The sequence below is a fragment of the Amblyraja radiata genome, chromosome 15 (genome assembly GCF_010909765.2).
Source record: "Amblyraja radiata isolate CabotCenter1 chromosome 15, sAmbRad1.1.pri, whole genome shotgun sequence".
NCBI lineage: Eukaryota > Metazoa > Chordata > Chondrichthyes > Rajiformes > Rajidae > Amblyraja > Amblyraja radiata.
The window spans coordinates 49732749-49753161 of record NC_045970.1 but is presented as its reverse complement, the minus strand read 5'-3'; the positions used below and the strand labels follow the sequence as shown (position 1 = coordinate 49753161).

The 20413-nt window shown below is 51.5% G+C and overlaps 1 protein-coding gene across 3 annotated transcripts in view; it reads right to left on the bottom strand.

Annotated features, from left to right (window-relative positions):
- rufy2 (RUN and FYVE domain containing 2) overlaps positions 1 to 20413 on the bottom strand; it is a 46494-nt gene that overhangs the window by 8562 nt on the left and 17519 nt on the right. For 2 of the 3 annotated variants that reach the window (XM_033034383.1, XM_033034381.1), the window contains exons 7-14: positions 19280 to 19345; positions 18514 to 18583; positions 16541 to 16642; positions 15031 to 15147; positions 13388 to 13555; positions 11830 to 11927; positions 3098 to 3217; positions 263 to 392 (exon numbers count right to left, since the gene is read on the bottom strand). In XM_033034383.1, the coding sequence (XP_032890274.1) occupies positions 263 to 392; positions 3098 to 3217; positions 11830 to 11927; positions 13388 to 13555; positions 15031 to 15147; positions 16541 to 16642; positions 18514 to 18583; positions 19280 to 19345 (871 nt within the window). Of the gene's footprint in view, positions 1 to 262; positions 393 to 3097; positions 3218 to 9133; positions 9431 to 11829; positions 11928 to 13387; positions 13556 to 15030; positions 15148 to 16540; positions 16643 to 18513; positions 18584 to 19279; positions 19346 to 20413 lie in introns of those variants that run through there. The other variant, XM_033034382.1, reaches the window with a different exon arrangement.

Below are 20413 nucleotides of genomic sequence, written 5' to 3'. Positions count from 1 at the left end.
TTAGAGACCAAAACTGCACACAATACTTCAGGTGCGGTCTCATCAGAGCCCTGTACAACTGCAGTAGGGCCTCCTTGTTCCTATACTCAAATCCTCTGCGTCTTTTTGTACAACACATAGGCAATCAGTGACATGAAATCGGCAGTACAGACAGGACAATGTCCTTTCAATTAGACACTCAAAACAAATTGCATGATATTTGTTATGACACTTTGCTGACTTGGATTAACGAAGATGCGGGTGAATCCCGTGTTTACGGTACCTTTTTCAGGGCGCTCAGCTGTTGTGTCTGCGCTCTCAGTTCCGAGATGGTGTTCCTCTCTCTCTTCAGGTCATTCTGCAGAGCCCGTCTCCACTCCTTCTCGATCTTCAAATCAGTTTCCAGTTGTATTCTGTTGGTTCACAATCAGCTCAGTTTCCATCAAATATATATATATATGTATCCCCAAAATGTAGAAACAAGGAACTGCAGATGCTGGTGTAAAGTGCTCGAGGAACTCTAAACTCTAGGTAGCATTTTAGTGTCCAAATATGCACGGCACATGGAGAAATCACACAGTATGAAACTCCCAGGACCAAACTAGTGTTTTGCTGTGTTTAACCCCAGTAGGAATTTGATCTACACCAGCGATCACCCCGTACACTAGAGCTATCCTACACTTACAATTTTTTTGTACCAAAGCCAATTAACCTACAAACCTTTGGAGTGTGGGAGGAAACCGGAGCACCCGGCGAAAAGCCATACGGTTACAGGCGGAACGTACAAACTCCGTACAGACAGCATCCGTAGTCTGGTTCGAACCCAGGTCCCTGGCGCTGTGAAGCAGCAACTCTACTGCTGCACCACTGTGCCACCCAGTGCTATCTGATTTCTTAACATAGAAAATAGGTGCAGGAGTAGGCCATTTGGCCCTTCGAGCCTGCACCGCCATTCAATATGATCATGGCTGATCATCCAACTCAGTAACAGCAGCAAAACAGTCTAATGCACTCCAGGCTAAAGTACAAACAGAAGGTGGAAAAGTGTAAAGTTGGGACAGGTACCAGCTGGATCAACCACCAGATTGTGAGTCGAGCTTACGACGTTGGGAGAGGAATCAAGCTTGGGTGCGCTCATCTGTTTTACCAGTCTCTCACATTCTGCCTTGACGAATGACCAAACGTGTGGGACAACCTGTGGGGGGGTAGTTAGACCTTCACTGGGAAGGGAGTCCAAGGTCAATGGGATGTACATAAAAATGCTGGAGAAACTCAGCGGGTGCAGCAGCGTCTATGGAGCGAAGGAGATAGGCAACGTTTCGGGCTGCCCGAAGCGTTGCCTATCTCCTTCGCACCATAGACGCTGCTGCACCCGCTGAGTTTCTCCAGCATTTTTGTGTACCTTTGATTTTCCAGCATCTGCAGTTCCTTCTTAAACACCGAGGTCAATGGATCCTACTGATTGAATGATGGAACAGTACTCCCCGCGCCAGTGGTGGCTGGAGTGCAAGGTAGCAGAGGTTCTGGGTCCAAAAGTGAATACCTGCTGCTGACTTGCAACGATCCCACGTCAGAAATGAATGCAGAAGCCACTGACTAACCCACGCGCACTAAAATGGCACACAATGAATGGATGAATGAATGAATAAGTTTATTGGCCAAGTATTCACATACAAGGAATTTGCCTTGGTGCACCGCCCGCAAGTGACAACATGACATACAGCGACAGTCGGGAATGACACGTAAAACATTAATAATGAAACATTTACATTGGGTGGTACATTGAAGCAGCACCTAAGGCTACCGGCCAACAACCAGAGACGGCAGGTCCCGCCAGGGTCTATTGCCCAGTGAGTGAGGGAGGGAGGGAGGAAGAGGATAGGATGGAGGGTGGGAGTGAGTGGAAGAGGGAGGTCATGTGGAAGGTGAGGGGGGAGGGGAGGGAGGGATAGCGCAAAGGGAAAGGGAGAGAGGGCTGGTGGACGGAGTGAGGGGGAGCGCACAGAAGAGGGGTGAATGATGGTGGGAGGGAGGGGGGGGGGCGCATGGAAGAGGGAGGAGGCAAGTCATGTGAAACAAAATCATGAGAGGAATAGATGGGGTCGATGCACAGAGTCTCTTGCCCAGAGTGGGGGAATCGAGGAGCAGAGGACATAGGTTCAAGGTGACGGGGGAAAAAATTGAATAGGAATCCGAGGGGTAACCTTTTCACACAGAGGGTGGTGGGTGGATGCAACAAGCTGCCAGAGGAGGTAGTTGAGGCTGGGACTATCCCATTGTTTAAGAAACAGTTAGACAGGTACGTGGATAGGACGGGTTGGGAGGGATATGGACCAAGCGCAGGCAGGTGGGACTAGTGTAGCTGGGGCATTGTTGGCTGGTGTGGGCGAGTTGGGCCGAAGGGCCTGTTCACACACTGTATCACTCTATGACTGTAAGAGGGATGGAATGTGGGAGAGCACACGGAACTGTGCGTGGGAGAGGGAAGACGCATGGAACAGTTCGGGACGAATGAGGGAGCGCGTGGAAGAGGGAGGGAGGGTGGGAGAGCACGTGAAAGTGGAAGAGGGAAGCAGGGAAAACGCGTGGCAGGAGAAAGGGAAGGAGAGGGCATGGAAAAGAGAGAGTGAGAGAGAATGCGTGGTAGTGGGAGGGAGGGAGAACACACAGTTATATGTTTCAATAAGATACCCTCTCATCCTCAAAGCAAAATGGAAGGAGAGCAAAGACTGGGCAAGTGTAGGAGACAGTTGTCCAGCGATGTCGCAGCTGAGACAAGGCCGTGCAGTCGGAGATCACAGCAATGCAAGATAGTATGAAGTCACGGGGAGAAAGAAAACAGCATGGTGCAGCAGCATCTATGGAGCGAAGGAAATAGGCAACGTTTCGGCCCGAAACGTTGCCTATTTCCTTCGCTCCATAGATGCTGCTGCACCCGCTGAGTTTCGCCAGCTTTTTTGTGTACCTTCGATTTTCCAGCATCTGCAGTTCCTTCTTGAACGTATTAAAGTGCATGATCATGAGGTGCATTTAACACCATGTGCAGTGGCTGTTCAATCATGGATGTTCATCTGAATACCATTTTATTTTTTTTCGTCGCTTCTCCCCAAATACTTACAGCTGCTGTTCCTTCTGGTCACTCGCTCTCTGCAACAGCTCCACCTTGCCTCCCAGTTCGTGCCTGCACTTGTAGCTTCCCTTCTCCGCCGTCTCCTGCTCCCTCTCTGCTTGCTGCAATCTGGTGCAAGTTAAATCAACTCTGGATAAAACCTATGCTTTGTCCAGGGGGTGGGGTGGGGGTTGCCGGGTGGAAAACAAGACCAAAGAGACAAAACAAACAGACGGCGGGATACAAAACATCAGCAAATTAAACTGGATGAACGAGAGAGAGAGAGAGGAATGGATGCAAGGATGGGATGGGAGGGGAGGGGATGGGATGGGAATGAGAGAGAGAAGGAAAAGAAAAGCTGCAATGCCGGCCAGCGAAGTCTCCCGAGGGCTGGCGAGGAAATATCCGGTTATTGCAGTCCACGGGTCAAGCGAATAAACAGGAAAGTTAAGAGCAAGGTCCTACCGAGGGAGTTTGAGGAGCTTAGAACAGGTTGAAACAAGCCTTCTATGGCTCTCTTACCAGAGCTGCGATCACAGTTGAATGTATGACTTAAAGAGGCTGTGAAAGACGGGTTTTAATCCAGGCGGCACTTACACATGGGAGGAGGGAGGGTGGGAGGAGGGAGTGAAGGTGGGATGAGGGGTGGAAGGAGGAGGGAGGGAAGACACGTGGATGCTATTAACACATCGTGTTAAGTACTCGGGAAAAGTGACATCTTGGGACAAACCTCACTTGATTTGCAACTTTGTACAGGTTTATAAAACCCCAAGGGGTGTAGAGAAGGCGAATAGCCACAGTCTTTTTTCCCCAAGGTGGAGATGTCTAAACTAGAGGACATAGGTTTAACCTGTTCACTGCCGAGTTTTTATTTACTGTTGGCCATGACCTGGGTATTTTCGGAGGTGGCACTGAACGTTCAAAAGGAACCTCAGTGACAACTTTTATCTCCACATAAGATGGGCCACAAAGTGCTGGAGTAACTCAGCCGTTTCGGACGGCATGCCTGAAGAACATGGGTAGGTGACGTTTCAGATCAGGACCCTCCTTCAGACTGGGAAAATCTAAAGAAGGGTCCCGACCCGAAACGTCACCGATTGTCCACATTGTCCAGAGATGCTGCCTGACCCGCTGAGTTACTCCAGCACTTTGTGTCTTTTTTATTTGTAAACCAGCACCTGCAGGGTGTATGGAACGAGATGCCAGATGAAATGGTAGAGGAGGGTGCAATTATGAGACATTTAAAAGATAGATACTTGAATAAGAAAGGTTTTGGAAGGATATGGGCGAGACGCTAGCAAATGCAATCAGGTAACTTGGTCGGCATGGACCAGTTGGGCCGAAGGGTCTGTTTCCGGGCTGTATATATAGCGCCATAGCTCCTTAAATGCAGGAGAGGCAAAAGACCTGTCAAATTGAACAAGTAAGACTATACACTGGGTTATAATTCAAATGAAATTGTGTGATGGGTGGAAAAATGTTAGAAAAGAAGGAACAAGTGTTTAGGTAAATCAGGTAAGGTTCCCTTAAGGATAGTAATATAAGTGCAATGTAGTAACATGGTTCATGAGTGTGAAATGGGAAGAGATGTAGAAAGTGCCAATGCCACCAAATAGAGGTAAAATGAGGAAAAGGGAAAGAGATCATTTATTAAAGGATCTATCTCAGAATGCACGATTCATTTTGTAACAAGCCAGAGAAATCTGAATCTGAATCTGAATCTGAATCTGAATTCCTTTATTGTCATTCAGACCTTTCGGTCTGAACGAAAAATCGCTGGCACATGTGGCGATAAGTGGGCACGACTGCTATACTCGCTTGTACTCGCTAGAATTTAGGAGATTGAGGGGGTATCTTATGGAAACTTACAAAATTCTTAAGGGGTTGGACAGGCTAGATGCAGGAAGATTGTTCCCGATGTTGGGGAAGTCCAGGACAAGGGGTCACAGTTTAAGGATAAGGGGGAAATCCTTTAAGACCGAGATGAGAAAAACATTTTTCACACAGAGAGTGGTGAATCTCTGGAATTCTCTGCCACAGAAGGTAGTTGAGGCCAGTTCATTGGCTATATTTAAGAGGGAGTTAGATGTGGCCCTTGTGGCTAAAGGGATCAGGGGGTATGGAGAGAGGGCAGGTACGGGATACTGAGTTGGATGATCAGCCATGATCATATTGAATGGCGGTGCAGGCTCGAAGGGCCGAATGGCCTACTCCTGCACCTATTTTCTATGTTTCTATGTACTGGGTATTTGCCAAGAAGAGACAGAACAAAAAAGGATATGGGGCAGCTTAGATGAAACAAAAATAACAGAAATGAATAATCTAGCCTCAGAAAATAAGGATGTGTAATCTCAGTTCCGATGGCAGATGGAATTTAACTCAAACCTAAGTGCCATGTGATATATATATATTGCCAAGTTAAACCAAGGCAAGGATATGAGTAGTTGAGTGGAACACAAAGTGTTGGAGGAACTCAGCTGGTCAGGCAGCATCTGTGGAGGGAATGGACGGGCGACGTTTCAGGTCGGGATCCTTCTTCAGGCAGTGAATGACGGCTCTGAGGGGCTTCTTAACTATGAACAGAAATCATCGGTGAGAGTGGTCTATGACTCCTGGCACCAGCTCGGGGAATGTTCCATCCGCTGAGGACATCATAACGTATGATAAGCGGGGGGTACACAAAAATGCTGGAGAAACTCAGCGGGTGCAGCAGCATCTATGGAGCGAAGGAGATAGGCAACGTTTCGGGCTGCCCGAAACGTTGCCTATCTCCTTCGCTCCATAGATGCTGCTGCACCCGCTGAGTTTCTCCAGCATTTTTGTGTACCTTCGAGTTTCCAGCATCTGCAGTTCCTTCTTGAACACTAATGTGTGATGAGCGTTTGACGGCACTGGGCCTGTACTCGCTGGATTTAGAGGGATGAGGGGGAGGGGGACCTCGTTGAAACTTACCCAATAGTGAAAGGCCTGGATAGTGTGGATGTGGGGAAGATGTTGCCACTAGTGGGAGAGTCTAGGACTAGACTCAGCCGCAGCCTCAGAATAAAAGGACGTTCCTTTCGAAAGACGAGGTGGAATTTCTTTCGCCAGAGGGTGGTGAATCTGTGGAATTCATTGCCACAGACGGCTGTGGAGCCAATCAACGGATATTTTTTAAGGCGGAGATTCCTGATAAGTTTGGGAGAAAACTACGGTGGGCTTGCATTTGTATACGGTATGTCTGATCTGTTCGGAGAGCAAGCGGAACAAATTTTCTCACTCTACCTTGGTACACATGGACCATAATAAACCGAAACCATTCGACGGAACAAACTTCAACAAAAGATGTTTGGAATCAGAGGCAATTTTAATCTTAACATAGGTTTGCCAAGTCAGAGTGACAAAGGAAGTCATGACAACAGGTCTATGGAAGGAACTCAAGACATTCCCCGACAACATAGTGGGTCCAATCAACAAGTAGGCGTTTCTGCATCTTTCCGAACGTAACTAGATAGGGTTCATTAGTGAGCTCACAGCACAGGCGGCTTTATGGAAGCTTAATCACAGCCTGGGAGGATTTGATCTTCCAATTAGTTACTAACTTTAGGGAAGGAACAGAGAGGACAAAGAGTCAAGCAGCGGCAACAACGGCATGGATCATGGATTCACCACCGACTCTGCCCCACAACGGGCGACACGGGGGGAGTAACGGGTAGAACCGCTGCCTCACAGCGCCAGAGACCCGGGTTCCATCCTGACTTTGGGCGCTGTCTGTGTGCCTTCTCCCCGTGACCGCGTGGGTTTCCTCCGGCTGTTCCTATTTCCAGCCACATCCCAAGGACGTGCGGGTTTTGCAGATGAATTTTCCCCCCTCTGTAAATTTGCCCCTTAGTGTGCAGGGAGAGTGGGATAACGTGGATCGAGTGGGAACGGGTTGGTGGGGACTGGGTGGTGCAGACCGGGCGGTGGGGACTGGGCGGTGCGGTGCTGGGCGGTGGGGACCGGGCGGTGGGGACTGGGCGGTGGGGACTGGGCGGTGGGGGACTGGGCGGTGGGGACTGGGCGGTGGGGACCGGGGCGGTGGGGACAGGGCGGTGGGACACGGGCGGTGGGGACCGGGCGGTGGGGACTGGGCGGTGGGGACTGGTGGTGGGGACGGGGCGGTGGGGACGGGCGTGGGGACAGGGCGGTGGGACCGGGGCGGTGGGGACCGGGCGGTGGGGACTGGGTGGTGGGGACTGGCGGTGGGGACAGGGCGGTGGGGACTGGGCGGTGGGGACTGGGTTGTGGGGACTGGGAGTGGGGACAGGGCGGTGGGGACTGGGCGGTGGGGACCGGGCGGTGGGGACTGGGCGGTGGGGACGGGGCGGTGGGGACAGGCGGTGGGGACTGGGCGGTGGGGACAGGGCGGTGGGGACTGGGCGGTGGGGACTGGGCGGTGGGGACAGGGCGGTGGGACAGGTGCGGTGGGGACTGGGCGGGGCGGTGGGGACGGGGCGGTGGGGGACTGGGTGGTGGGGACTGGGCGGGCGGTGGGACTGGCGTTGGGGGACTGGGTGGTGGGGACTGGGCGGTGGGGACTGGGCGGGCGGTGGGGACTGGGCGGTGGGGACTGGGTGGTGGGGACTGGGCGGTGGGGACTGGGCGGTGGGGACTGGGCGGTGGGGACTGGGCGGTGGGGACAGGGCGGTGGGGACAGGGCGGTGGGGACAGGGCGGTGGGGACAGGGCGGTGGGGACTGGGCGGTGGGGACTGGGTGTGGGGACTGGTGGTGGGGACTGGGCGGTGGGACGGGGCGGTGGGGACTGGGCGGTGGGGACTGGGTGGTGGGGACTGGGCGGTGGGGACTGGGTGGTGGGGACTGGGCGGTGGGGACGGGGCGGTGGGGACTGGGCGGTGGGGACTGGGGGGTGGGGACTGGGCGGTGGGGACAGGGCGGTGGGGACTGGGCGGTGGGGACGGGGCGGTGGGGACAGGGCGGTGGGGACTGGGCGGTGGGGACTGGGCGGTGGGGACTGGGCGGTGGGGACCGGGCGGTGGGGACTGGGCGGTGGGGACTGGGCGGTGGGGACAGGGCGGTGGGGACTGGGGACTGGGCGGTGGGGACAGGGCGGTGGGGACTGGGCGGTGGGGACTGGGCGGTGGGGACTGGGCGGTGGGGACTGGGCGGTGGGGACAGGGCGGTGGGGACTGGGCGGTGGGGACTGGGCGGTGGGGACTGGGCGGTGGGGACTGGGCGGTGGGGACCGGGCGGTGGGGATCAGAGATGCGGGTGCTTTCCGATGTATACACGATGTTAACATCCATTCAGAACTCCTCAGAAACACACGCACACGCACACCAGCCCAGTCTGCCTTGAGCATGTTCGACACAACATTCAGGCAGGGGCAAGTGTTACCACACAATTCACTACGGGCGATGGGATCTCCAACATCCACCATGTCCAAAGGGTCAACCATTATCAACACCCGGACCTTCACCAGACTGGATTGTAATCATGTATTGTCCTTCCGCTGAATGGATAGCACGCAACAAAAGCTCTTCACTGTACCTCGCTACACGTGCCAACAAACCAAACTAGTGCCAGTGAAGCAACCATAGTGGTTTAGTTTAGTTTGTTGCCTCGTGTACCAAGATGCAGCAAAAGGCTTTTTTGTCGTGTGCTATCCATGCAGCGTCAATGGTGAATCAATAAAACTACGCCAAAGACAAAAGACGGAGTTGCCAGGAAGAGGAAGAGAATGAGAGAGAGAAAGAGAGGGAGAGAGAGAGAGAGAGAGATAGAGAGAGAGAGAGAGAAAGGGATAGAAAGCGAAATAGAGAGAGAGAGAGAGGGGGCGGGAGGGGGTAGAGAGGGAGAGAGAGAAACGGGCAGGGGAGAGACAGATGGGAAGGGGAGAGAGAGGAGCCAGTGGGGGAGAGTTAAGGTGGGGATGGAGAGTGAGAGAGAGGGAGGGTGATAAGGGAGAGAGAGAGGATGACTGGGGCAGGAGAGAAAGAAGGGGGAGTCGGGTGGAGGGGAGAGGTGAGATGGGAGGATTGAGAGAGAGGGACAGGGTAGGAGAGAGGGGAAAGAGAAGGTGGGGATAGAGAGAGAGGAGCAAGATGGAGAGAGAAAGAGAGAGAGAGAGAGAGAGTGGAGATGGAGAAAGAGAGAGGGAGGGTGGGAGAGTGAAGCAGTTACATTCTTGCACAATCCCACACTGGATACAATTTGAAGTTACTACTGTTCTTTGCATCAAAGATCAGAGTGATAACCAGGCTTCTGGGTACCAAGGGGGATCCTATATGTTATACTCTCTGCCGATACACTTCATGCAAGCGCTTACGACAGCCTGTGTTTGAACTAATAAATCTTTATCACTTGGCGGGAGAGGGGGAGGGGGGGAGGTCACCAAAATAAGTGGCAGAAGCAAACGGGGTGGGGTGGGGGTAGAAAGGGGGGAAAAAAAGAAAGTGTGAAATGCAAGCGGAAGAAAGAAAAAGATGTTAATAGCAGTGACATTTCCAACGAGAGCAACAACAATTTATCTCAATAGGAAAAGCAAAGATAGTAATGGATGAGGCTGGAGTACATCAAATGTAGATGGTGAATACATGCTCGACGCACAAACTAGGATCTAATACAGAGACCGGAGGAACAACCCACCAAGACCCCACGGTCAACAGTGTGAGATAGATTAGCAAAGTCGGGCAGCATCCCTGGAGAACATTCAGTCGGCCTTCATCAGCCACAGTATTGAGTATAGAAGTTGGGAGGTCATGTTGCAGTTGTATAAGACGTTGGTGAGACCGCATTTAGAATATTGTGTTCAGTTCTGGCCACCATGTTAGAAGGATATTGTCAAGCTTGAAAGGGTTCAGAGAAGATTTACGAGGATGTTGCCAGGACTGGAGGGTGTGAGCTATAGGGAGAGGTTGAGTAGGCTGGGTCTCTACTCCATGGAGCGCAGGAGGATGAGGGGTGAGCTTACAGAGGTGTACAAAATCATGAGAGGAATAGATCGGGTAGATGCACAGAGTCTCTTGCCCAGAGTCGGTGAATCGAGGACCAGAGGACATAGGTTCAAGGTGAAGGGGAAAAGATTTAATAGGAATCCGAGGGGTAACTTTTTCACACAAAGGGTGGTGGGTGTATGGAACAAGCTGCCGGAGGAGGTAGTTGAGGCTGGGAATATCCCAACATTTCAGAAACAGTTAGACAGGTACATGGATAGGATAGGTTTGGAGGGATATGGACCAAACGCAGGCAGGTGGGACTGGTGTAGCTGGGACATGTTGGCCAGTGTGGGCAGGTTGGTCCGAATTGGGCCTGTTTCCACACTGTATCACTCTATGAGTCTACAACATAGATAGGTAGTGTTTCGGGTCGGGACCCTTTTTAGGCTATAGAGATACAGTGCGGAAATAGGCCCTTCGGCCCACCGAGTCCGCGCCGACCAGCGATCCCCGCACATTAACTCTACACTGCACACACGTGGGACAATTTTACATTAAGCCAATTAACCTACAAACCTACAAATGTCTTTGTAGTGTGGGAGGAAACCGGAGCACCCGGTGAAAACCCACGTGGTCACGGGGAGAATGTAAACTCTGTACAGACAGCACCCGTGGTCAGGATTGAACCCGGGTCTCTGGCGATGGACCACAAAACATGTGCTTACGACAAGCTCATGTTTGGACTAATAAATCTTTGAAGATTCTGAATATCTTTGAGCGACTCCCTGCCGCTGTGGCACCTGGATAATTCAGGGCAGTTCATCAGTTAACAGGTAACCCTGCTCGGATGCTGATAACAGCAACTGGATTCGAGGGAACGGGGCCACATTAGCGGAATAGATAGGCTGGATGCACAGTATTTTACCCAGTATAAGGGAAGCAGGCTCGGACTTTATTCCTTTAAGCGCAGGAGGATTTAGGGTCATCTTATAGAGGCGGATAAAATCATGAGGGGAATAGATCGGGGGCAAATGCACATTTACCCAATCCTTTAACTGAATCTTTTACCCAGAGTAAGGGAATCAAGAACCAGAGGTTTAAAGTGAGAGAGGAAAGATTCAATAGGAACCTGAGGGGCAACTTTTTCTCTCCGTGGGAGCGGATATATGGACCGAGCTGCCAGAGCAGGTGGTTGAGGCAGCTACTATAACAACCTTTAAAAAAGGTTTGGATAGGAAAGGTTTGAAGGGATATGGGCCAAAGGTGGGCAGGTGGGGTCAGTGCAGATGGGGCATGTTGGTCAGCACGGGCAAGTTGGGCCGAAGGGCCTGTTTCCACGCTGTATCACTCTGAGTGTAGATGGGGCATGTTAGTCGGCATGGGCAAGTTGGGCCAAAGGGCCTGTTTCCAGGCTGTATAACTCTATGAGTGTAGATGGGGCATGTTGGTCAGCATGGGCAAGTTGGGCTGAAGGGCCTGCTTCCACACTGTATCACTCTATGAGTGTAGATGGGGCATGTTGGTCAGCATGGGCAAGTTGGGCCAAAGGGCCTGTTTCCAGGCTGTATGACTGTGAGTGTAGATAGATGGGGCATGTTGGTCGGCATGGGCAAGTTGGGCCGAAGGGCCTGTTTCCAGGCTGTGTGACTCTATGACTCTACAACTTGAACCAAGAGGCCAACAGCAGGCTGGCAAGGCTGGCTAGGGTGGGCAGGGCCTGTTGGTCGGGCACACACTGCCCGTTGCAGGTCATGTACGCAGAACGTCACCCGGCAAAGACAGAAGGGGGAAGGAAGCCAAAGGAGGCGACCACGAGGTTGTACCTTTGCTCGATCTGCTTCATGGCGGCGGTCACGCTGTGGGTCTTCTCTTCCAGCTGGCTCATCATCTCGCTTTTCTGCTTCAAACCATCTTCGGAGCCCTGGGTCCAAGGAAACGCCGATCATTGTTGGCCGAAGTTCGTGGGGTTTAAAGCTTTTCCCTGTACCTCAGCACATGTGACAACAAACCAAACTGAACTGATGTGTATAAACACTCGCTAGGCTCCAAGTCAAAGGATTGGGAAAGAGAAGAAGGCAGTCTCCAAGATGGCCCCCCCAAGGTCATAAGTGATAGGAGCAGAATTAGGCCATTCGGCCCACCAAGTCTACTCCGCTAGTCAATCACAGCTGATTTATCTCTCCCTCCCAACCCTATTCTCCCCATAACCCTTGACACCCGATCTAATCAAGATTCTATCTATCGCTGCCTTAGAAATATCCACTGACTTGGCCTCCACAGCCTTCTGTGGTAAAGAATTCCACAGATTCACCACCCTCTGACTAAAGAAATCTCTCCTCATCTCCTTCCTAAAGGAACGTCCTTTAATTCTGAGGCTGTGACCTCTAGTCCTGGAATCTCCCACTAGTGGAAACATCCTCTCCACATCCACTCTATCCAAGCCTTTCACTATTCGGTACGTTTCAATGAGGTCCCCCCTCATTCTTCTCAACTCCAGCGAGTACAGGCCCAGTGCCGTTAAACGCTCATCATATGTTAAATGCAGAAGGAACAATCCAAGTCTGTCCAATCTCTCCCTGTAGCTAATATCCCCTAACCCAGGCATTGTTCTGGTAGACCAAAGGACACAAGGTGCTGGAGTAACTCAGTGGGTCAGGCAGCATCTCTGGAGAACATGGATAGGTGACATTTCAGGTCAGGACCCAGTCTGTAGAAGTGGTAGCATGGGTAGAGTGGTAAGGAAGGCTTATGACATGCATATAGAGTACTCGAGCATGGATACAGGCCCTTCGGCCCAACTTGCCCATGCCAACCAAGATGCCCCATCTACACTAGGCCCACCTGGCCACATTTGGCCCTTATCCCTCTGAACCCACCCTATCCACGAATCTATCCAAATGATTTGTATGTCATTGTAATCCCTGCCTCAATTACCTCCTTTTAGTTCCTTTGAGGACGGTTCAGTTGCCTGATAACAGCTGGGAAGATACGGTCCCTGAATCTGGAGGTGTGTGTTTCTAGTTCTGTACCTCTTTGTTTTCATTAGTTTAGTTTAGTTTAGTTTAGAGATACAGCACGGAAACAGGCCCTTCGGCCCACCGACCAGCGACCCCCGTACACTAACGCTATCCTACACACACTAAGAGCAATTTTAGATTTACACCAATACAATGAACCTACAAACCTGCACGTGTTTGGGATGTGGGAGGAAACCGAAGATCTTGGAGTAAACCCACGTAGGCCACGGGGAGAACGTTCAAACTCCGTACGGACCTGCACCCGTCGTCGGGATGGAACCCGGGTCTCCGTCGCTGTGAGGCAGCAACTCTACCGCTGCGCCACCGTGCCGCCATGTGCAGCTTTCGAGATCAGCCGACTTACCTTGAGCTTCTTAAACATCTCCACGTTGATGGCCTTCACCTCCTCGAGCTGGTGCCGAAGGCTGACGAGGGCGTCCTGCTTCTCGTGAATGTCTTTCTCCAGCAGCTTCATGGCGATCTCTATCTCCTGCTTCATACTGATCTGCACCAGCAGGTCACACTCCACGTCCTGACGGATAGAACAACACAGTCACCTCCACCTAGTGAGCACCGTGTAGTTTAGTCTAGAGATACCGCGGGGGAAACAGGCCCTGCAGCCCACCGTGTCTGCGCCGACCAGCGATCCCCCCCCCACCTCTCCCCGTACACCAGCTCTAACGTTATCCCAAGACTGGATAGACTCGGCTTGTACTCGCTAGAATTTAGAAGATTGAGGGGGGATCTTATAGAAACTTACAACATTTTTAAGGGTCTGAAGAAGGGTTTCAGCCTGAAACGTTGCCTATTTCCTTCGCTCCATAGATGCTACTGCACCCGCTGAGTTTCTCCAGCATTTATGTGTACCTTCGATTTTCCAGCATCTTCAGTTCCTTCTTAAACAAAATTCTTAAGGGGTTGGACAGGCTAGATGCAGGAAGATTGTTCCCGATGTTGGGGAAGTCCAGAACAAGGGGTCACAGTTTAAGGATAAGGGGGAAATCTTTTAGGACCGAGATGAGAAAAACATTTTTCACACAGAGAGTGGTGAATCTCTGGAATTCTCTGCCACAGAAGGTAGTTGAGGCCAGTTCATTGGCTATATTTAAGAGGGAGTTAGATGTGGCCCTTGTGGCTAAAGGTATCAGGGGGTATGGAGAGAAGGCAGGTACAGGATACTGAGTTGGATGATCAGCCATGATCATATTATCGAAGGGTCGAATGGCCTACTCCTGCACCTATTTTCTATGTTTCTATGTTTCGTCCTACATACTGACGGCCAACAATCTCCCCTTCATACAAGTTGGGCGCGGCACTGTGGCGTAGCGGGTAGAGTTGCCGCCTCACAGCGCCAGAGACCCGTGTTCGATGCTGACCCGCGGGTGCTGCCTGTACGGAGTTTGTAAGTTCTCCCTGTGACCTGCGTGTGTTTCCTCCGGATGCTCCAGTTTTCTCCCACTCTCCAAAGACGTGCAGGCTAATTGGCTTTGGTAAAATTGTAAATTGTCCTAGTGTGTGGGGTAGTGTTAGTGTTCGGGGTGATCACTGGTCCGTGTGGGCTCGGGAGGGTGGGGGGGGGGGGGGGGGGCTGAAGGGCCTGTTTCCGCAATGTACCTCTACACAGAAGTAACGATGATGAGAGCCCACCGGCGTAGTTCTGAAGTTCACGAGGCAGAATTAGGCCATTCGGCCCATCAAGTCCACTTCGCAATTCAAGCATGACTGATCTATCTCTCTCCCTCCTAACCCCATTCCCCTGCCTTCTCCCCATAACCTCTGGCACCCGTTCTAATCAAGAATCTATCTATCTCTGCCTTAAAAAATATCCATTGACTTGGCCTCCGCAGCCTTCTGTGGCAATGAATTCCACAGATTCACCACCCTCTGACTAAAGACTTTCCTCCTCATCTCCTTCCTCAAGGAACGTCCTTTAATTCTGATGGTGCTCGACTCTCCCACTAGTGGAAACATCCTCTCCTCCACGTCCACTCTGTAGATGGCACCTACCTGGCGTAAGCGGGATTCAGCCCTCAGCTGTCGATGTGCCTCGTTGTAAACGTCATCCATGCCGGGGTGACAACCCTGGCAGGCCTCCAGCTCCTCCGACATGCTCTGTTTCTCCAACTGAACGGGTTAAAAAAAAAACACCTTCTGTTAGACGACAGAGTGTAAAATGGCGGCCGGGTCGGTCACGGGGGAGAAGGTGGAAACTCCGTACTGACAGCCCCCGTAGTCAGGATTGAACCCGGAGTGCTGCAAGCACTGAGGGGCAGCAACTCTACCATTGCACCACCTCCCCGCCCTGGAATTGATCGATATTTTATTGTCCCGTGGACTTGGTGTTACGTTAAACTCTTTGTTTTGTGAACGGTGCACAAGTATGTAAAGAGTCGCCGCGTAAAGGGAGCTGACGACGGTACAACAGTATTCACATTGTGTTCGTGTAGATAGGTGCTGGCCTTGGGGTTATGTACAGCACGAACATTGTGGGCCGAAGGGCCTGTCCTTGTGCTGTGCTGTTCTATGCATCATCGATGGCCCACTTAAACCGAGCGCATCCAATTCCAACTTGGACTTGGCCACGGTTTTGAATCTTTGACAATGGACCTGCCGACTTTAACTACGGACCTGCCGACTTTAACATTCTCGATCACAGGCCCCATATCTGAGGAAGGATGTGCTGGCGCTGGGGAGGGTCCAGAGGAGGTTTACGAGAATGATCCCAGGAATGAGTGGGTTAACACATGACAGCACTGGGCCTGTACTTACTGGAGTTTAGAAGGATGGGGGGTGGGACCTCATTGAAATTTACCAAATAGAAACATAGAAAATAGGTGCGGGAGTAGGCCATTCGGCCCTTCGAGCCTGCACCGCCATTCGATATGATCATGGCTGATCATCCAACTCATTATCCTGTACCTGCCCTCTCTCCATACCCCCTGATCCCTTTAGCCACAAGGGCCACATCTAACTCCCTCTTAAATATAGCCAATGAACTGGCCTCAACTACCTTCTGTGGCAGAGAGTTCCAGAGATTCACCACTCTCTGTGTGAAAAATGTTTTTCTCATCTCGGTCCTAAAGGATTTCCCCTTTATCCTTAAACTGTGACCCCTTGTCCTGGACTTCCCCAACATTGGGAACAATCTTCCTGCATCTAGCAATAGTGAAAGGTCTGGATAGAGTGGATGTGGAGAGGATGTTTCCACTAGTGGGAGAGTCCAGGACCAGAGGCCATAGCCTCAGAATTGAGTTGTTTCTTTCAGAAGGAGATGAGGAGGTAGTTAGTGAGTCAGTGGGTGGTGAATTTGTGGAATTCACTGCCACAGAAGGCTGTGGAGGCAATGAAGGCCGAGATAGATAGATTCTTGATGAGTGCGGGTGTCAGGGGTTATGGGGAGAAGGCAGGAGAATGGGGTTAGGAGGGAGAGATAAATCGGCCATGATTGAATGCTGGAATAGACATGATGGGCCGAATGGCCTCATTCTGTTCCTATCACTTATGAGCGTGAACGTACCTCGAGTTGTTTTTGGGCTGTGAATAACATTTCAACGTTGTCGTTACGAAACTGGAGGTTTTCCTCTTGCAAGCGGATGATGCTGTTCTTAGCAATTGCTAACTATAGGAAAGAAGAGAGAGAGAGAGAGGATCACGAGTCACAAGGTAGCGGCAACAACAAAGGGTTCATCTCATGTTCTGGCTCCATCCAAGGCCGCAAGCAATTGCAAAGAAGCTAGACACAAAAATGCTGGAGTAACTCAGCGGGTGAGGCGGCATCTCTGGTGAAAATAAATAAACCACGTTTCGGGTCGAGGCCCTGCTTCAGACTGAGAATCAGGGGGAGAGGGAAACCAGGGGTAATGAAAAGGTGCAAAGAACAAAGGAAACGAAGAGGTGAAAAGGACAAATCAAAGGCAAATTCAAATCAAAGACAAATTGCAGAGTTATGGACGCAGCCCAGACCATCACACGAACCAGCCTCCCTTCCATTGACTCCATCTACGCCTCACGCTGCCTCGGCAAGGCCAGCAGCGTAATCAAGGACCAGTCTCACCTTCTTCACCCCCTCTCCCATCAGGCAAGGGGTATAGAGGTGTGAAAACACACACCTCCAGATCCATGGACAGTTTCTTCCCTGCTGTTAGCCATCCTACCACAACCAGGGAGCAGTGCTGTACTACCATCTGCCTCATTGAAGACCCTCGGACTATTTTTAGTTGTCCTACACTGGACCTTAACTCACACTAAACGTTATTCCCTTCATCTTGTATCTGTACACTGCGGACGGCTTGATTGTAACCATGTATAGTCTTTCCGCTGATGGATAGCACAAACAAAAGCCTTTTCACTGTACCTCGCTATATACGTGACAATAAACTAAACTCTTTATGCTCTTTCACCACAACTCCCACTAAGGGCGGCACAGTGGCTAGAGCTACTGCCTCATAGCGTCAGAGACCCGGGTTCGATCCTGACCTCGGCTGCTGTCTGTGTGAAGTTTGCACGTTCTCCCCCTGACCGCGTGGGTTTCCTCCGGGGGCTCCGGGTTTCCTCCCACATCTGCGGGATTTGTAGGTTCATTGGCCTCTGCCGATTGTAAATCGTCCCTAGTGTGTAAGAGAACGCTAGCGTACGGGGTGATCGCTGGGCAGCGAGGACTTTGTGGGCCGAAGGGCCTGTTTCCATGCTGTGTCTCTAAACTAAGTACATAATCGTTAGTATCAACCAAATGCCATTAGTTTTAGTTGTCTAGTTTGGGTTTAGAGATACAGTGCGGAAACAGGTCCTTCGGGCAACAGAGTCCACGCCAATCAGCGATCCCCGCACGAGGAGAACGTACAAAACTCCGCACAAACAGCACCAGTAGTCGGGATCGAACCCGCGTCTCTGGCGCTGTGAGGCAGCACCTCTACCCGCTGATCCACCGTGCTGCTCTAATGTGTAGTTTGTTCAACTGTTGAGGCAGTGAATCCACTTCTCTGTGGATGGTCACCTTGTCATGGTGGAGAAGCTTGTGTGGACCTGAGATCTGAGAGCGATGCCGTCTGGAGCTATGCTCCTGGTAGGGCCACCCAAGGCGGTAAGGTCGAGGGGGAGGTCTCTGACAAAGAGCAATCCAACCAAGACCTCAACGGTGGAACAGGCGGAGGACGATGGCTGACCTTGGTGGAGCGTCACAACGGTTGGGAAGGCGGATGAAGGCTGCAGCAGAAAAGGGTCTCCGGTCGTCTTGGACTCCATGCCACTGGATCCTGACCCAGATCTGTCAAGGACCGTGGGGTGTCTGTCTGTGCACCAGCCTCCCCATGTTACACAAAGTCACGCACCAGGCGTCCTCCATATAGGAAATAGCACCTTGGAGCCACCCATGGCCAGCCACGACCGAAGGGGGCCTAACAGGCACAAGATCTCAGCCTTGGAAGTGGCCAAAGGCACGAACATTTAAAATCTGGAGAATGCATCAGTAATTTTGAAATCTAAAGTCAGTACCTCTTCAATCAGTTTAGAGTTTGCCGTTTCGAGTGATGAGACTCTGCCCTGCAGGCTGCCGACTGTAGAACTGAAAGCAGAAACACATAATTATCCACTGGAAGAACCAAACCAACCCAAGGATTGGGCACACATAATATAGTTGTTGCCATAGTGATACAGCATGGAAACAGGCCCTTCGGCCCAACCTGCCAACGCCGACCAACATGCCCCCATCTACACTAGTCCCACCTGCCTGTGTTTGGCCCATATCCCTCTAAACCTGTCCTATCCCTTTTCTTGTCCTAATGTTTTTTTAAATGTTCAAAAGTTCTAGGAGCAGAATGAAGCCATTCGGCCCATCTAGTCTACGCCGCCATTCAACCAAGCCTGGTCTATCTTTCCCTCTCAACCCCATTCTCCTGCCTTCTCCCCATAACCCGACACCCGTACTAATCAAGAATCTGTTAATCTCTGCCTATCGACTTGGCTGTGGAAATGAACCGGAGACTCGCAGACTCGGTTTCGATCCTGACTGCAGGTGCTGTCTGTGCGGAGTTTGCACGTTCTCCCCGGGTGCACTGGTTTCCCTCCCACGCTCCAAAGACGTACAGGTTTGTAGGTTAATTGGCTTGGGTAAACTCGTGAATTGTCCCGAATGCGTGTAGGACAGTGCTAGGGTGCAGGGTGATCGCTGGTCGATGCGGACTCGGTGGGCCGAAGGGTCTGTTTCCACGCTGAAAGGGTAAAACTAAAACGAAAGGGCAAAAGATTCAGAGCGACCTACTTCAGCTGTCTATTGAGCTCTTCCACGTAGTTCTTCTGATCCAGGATAGCAGAGATCTGTCCATCACTGAAATAAAAAATAGAGACTCATTTATAACGCTTCAGAGAAAGAGCAAACTTTGACAGTCCAGGGGCTGCTTTTAAGAGGCAGTGGGGTGAAGTCAAATCATTCTGCAGTCCCAAGTACATCAATACTACTCCGAGGCAACAATAGTCGCAACCCGTTCACCCCCTCTTCTCCCCTCTCCCCCCACGCAGGGTAATCTCACCCCGGTCACTTCTCCCCTCTTCCATCAGGCAGGATAGTCAAGGGGAACAAAGGTGGACCTGCCCTGGGATAATCTGCAACAGTGTCGGCGCCCTTTATGTGGCCACTCTTTGTATGCCTTGACTATGCAAAACAAAGAGTATCACTGTGACTTGTCACATGTGACAACAAAGTTTCATTCATTCATTCATCCTCACTCCAGTCACTCCTTCTCCTCCTCTCTGCCACCAGGTACAGAAGTGTGAAAACGCACACCTCCAGATTCAGGGACAGTTTCTTCCCAGCTGTTATCAACTAGATGGTCCTGTCACCAACTAGAGAGCAGTCCTGACCTACCGTCTACCTGATTGGAGATCCTCGGGCTATCTCCAATCGGATGTTACCTTGCACTAAACGCTATTGACGTTATCCTGGATCTGTACACTGTGGGCGGCTTGATTGTAATCATGTACAGTCTTTCCGCTGACTGGATAGCTCCACCGCTGCGCCACTGACCCGCCTCAGAGATACAGCGCGGACACGGGTCCGTCGACCCACCGTGCCCACGCCATTCACACTAGTTCTAAGTCATCCCACTTTCACATCCACTCCCCACACTCCCGACAATTTTACACGGGTCGGTTTAACCACATACCCGCACGTCTTGTGACCCACCAGAACAAGGGGTCACAGTTTAAGGATAAGGGGGAAATCTTTTAGGACCGAGATGAGGAAAACATTTTTCACACAGAGAGTGGAGAATCTCTGGAACTCTCTGCCACAGAAGGTAGTTGAGGCCAGTTCATTGGCTATATTTAAGAGGGAGTTAGATGTGGCCCTTGTGGCTAAAGGGATCAGGGGGTATGGAGAGAAGGCAGGTACAGGATA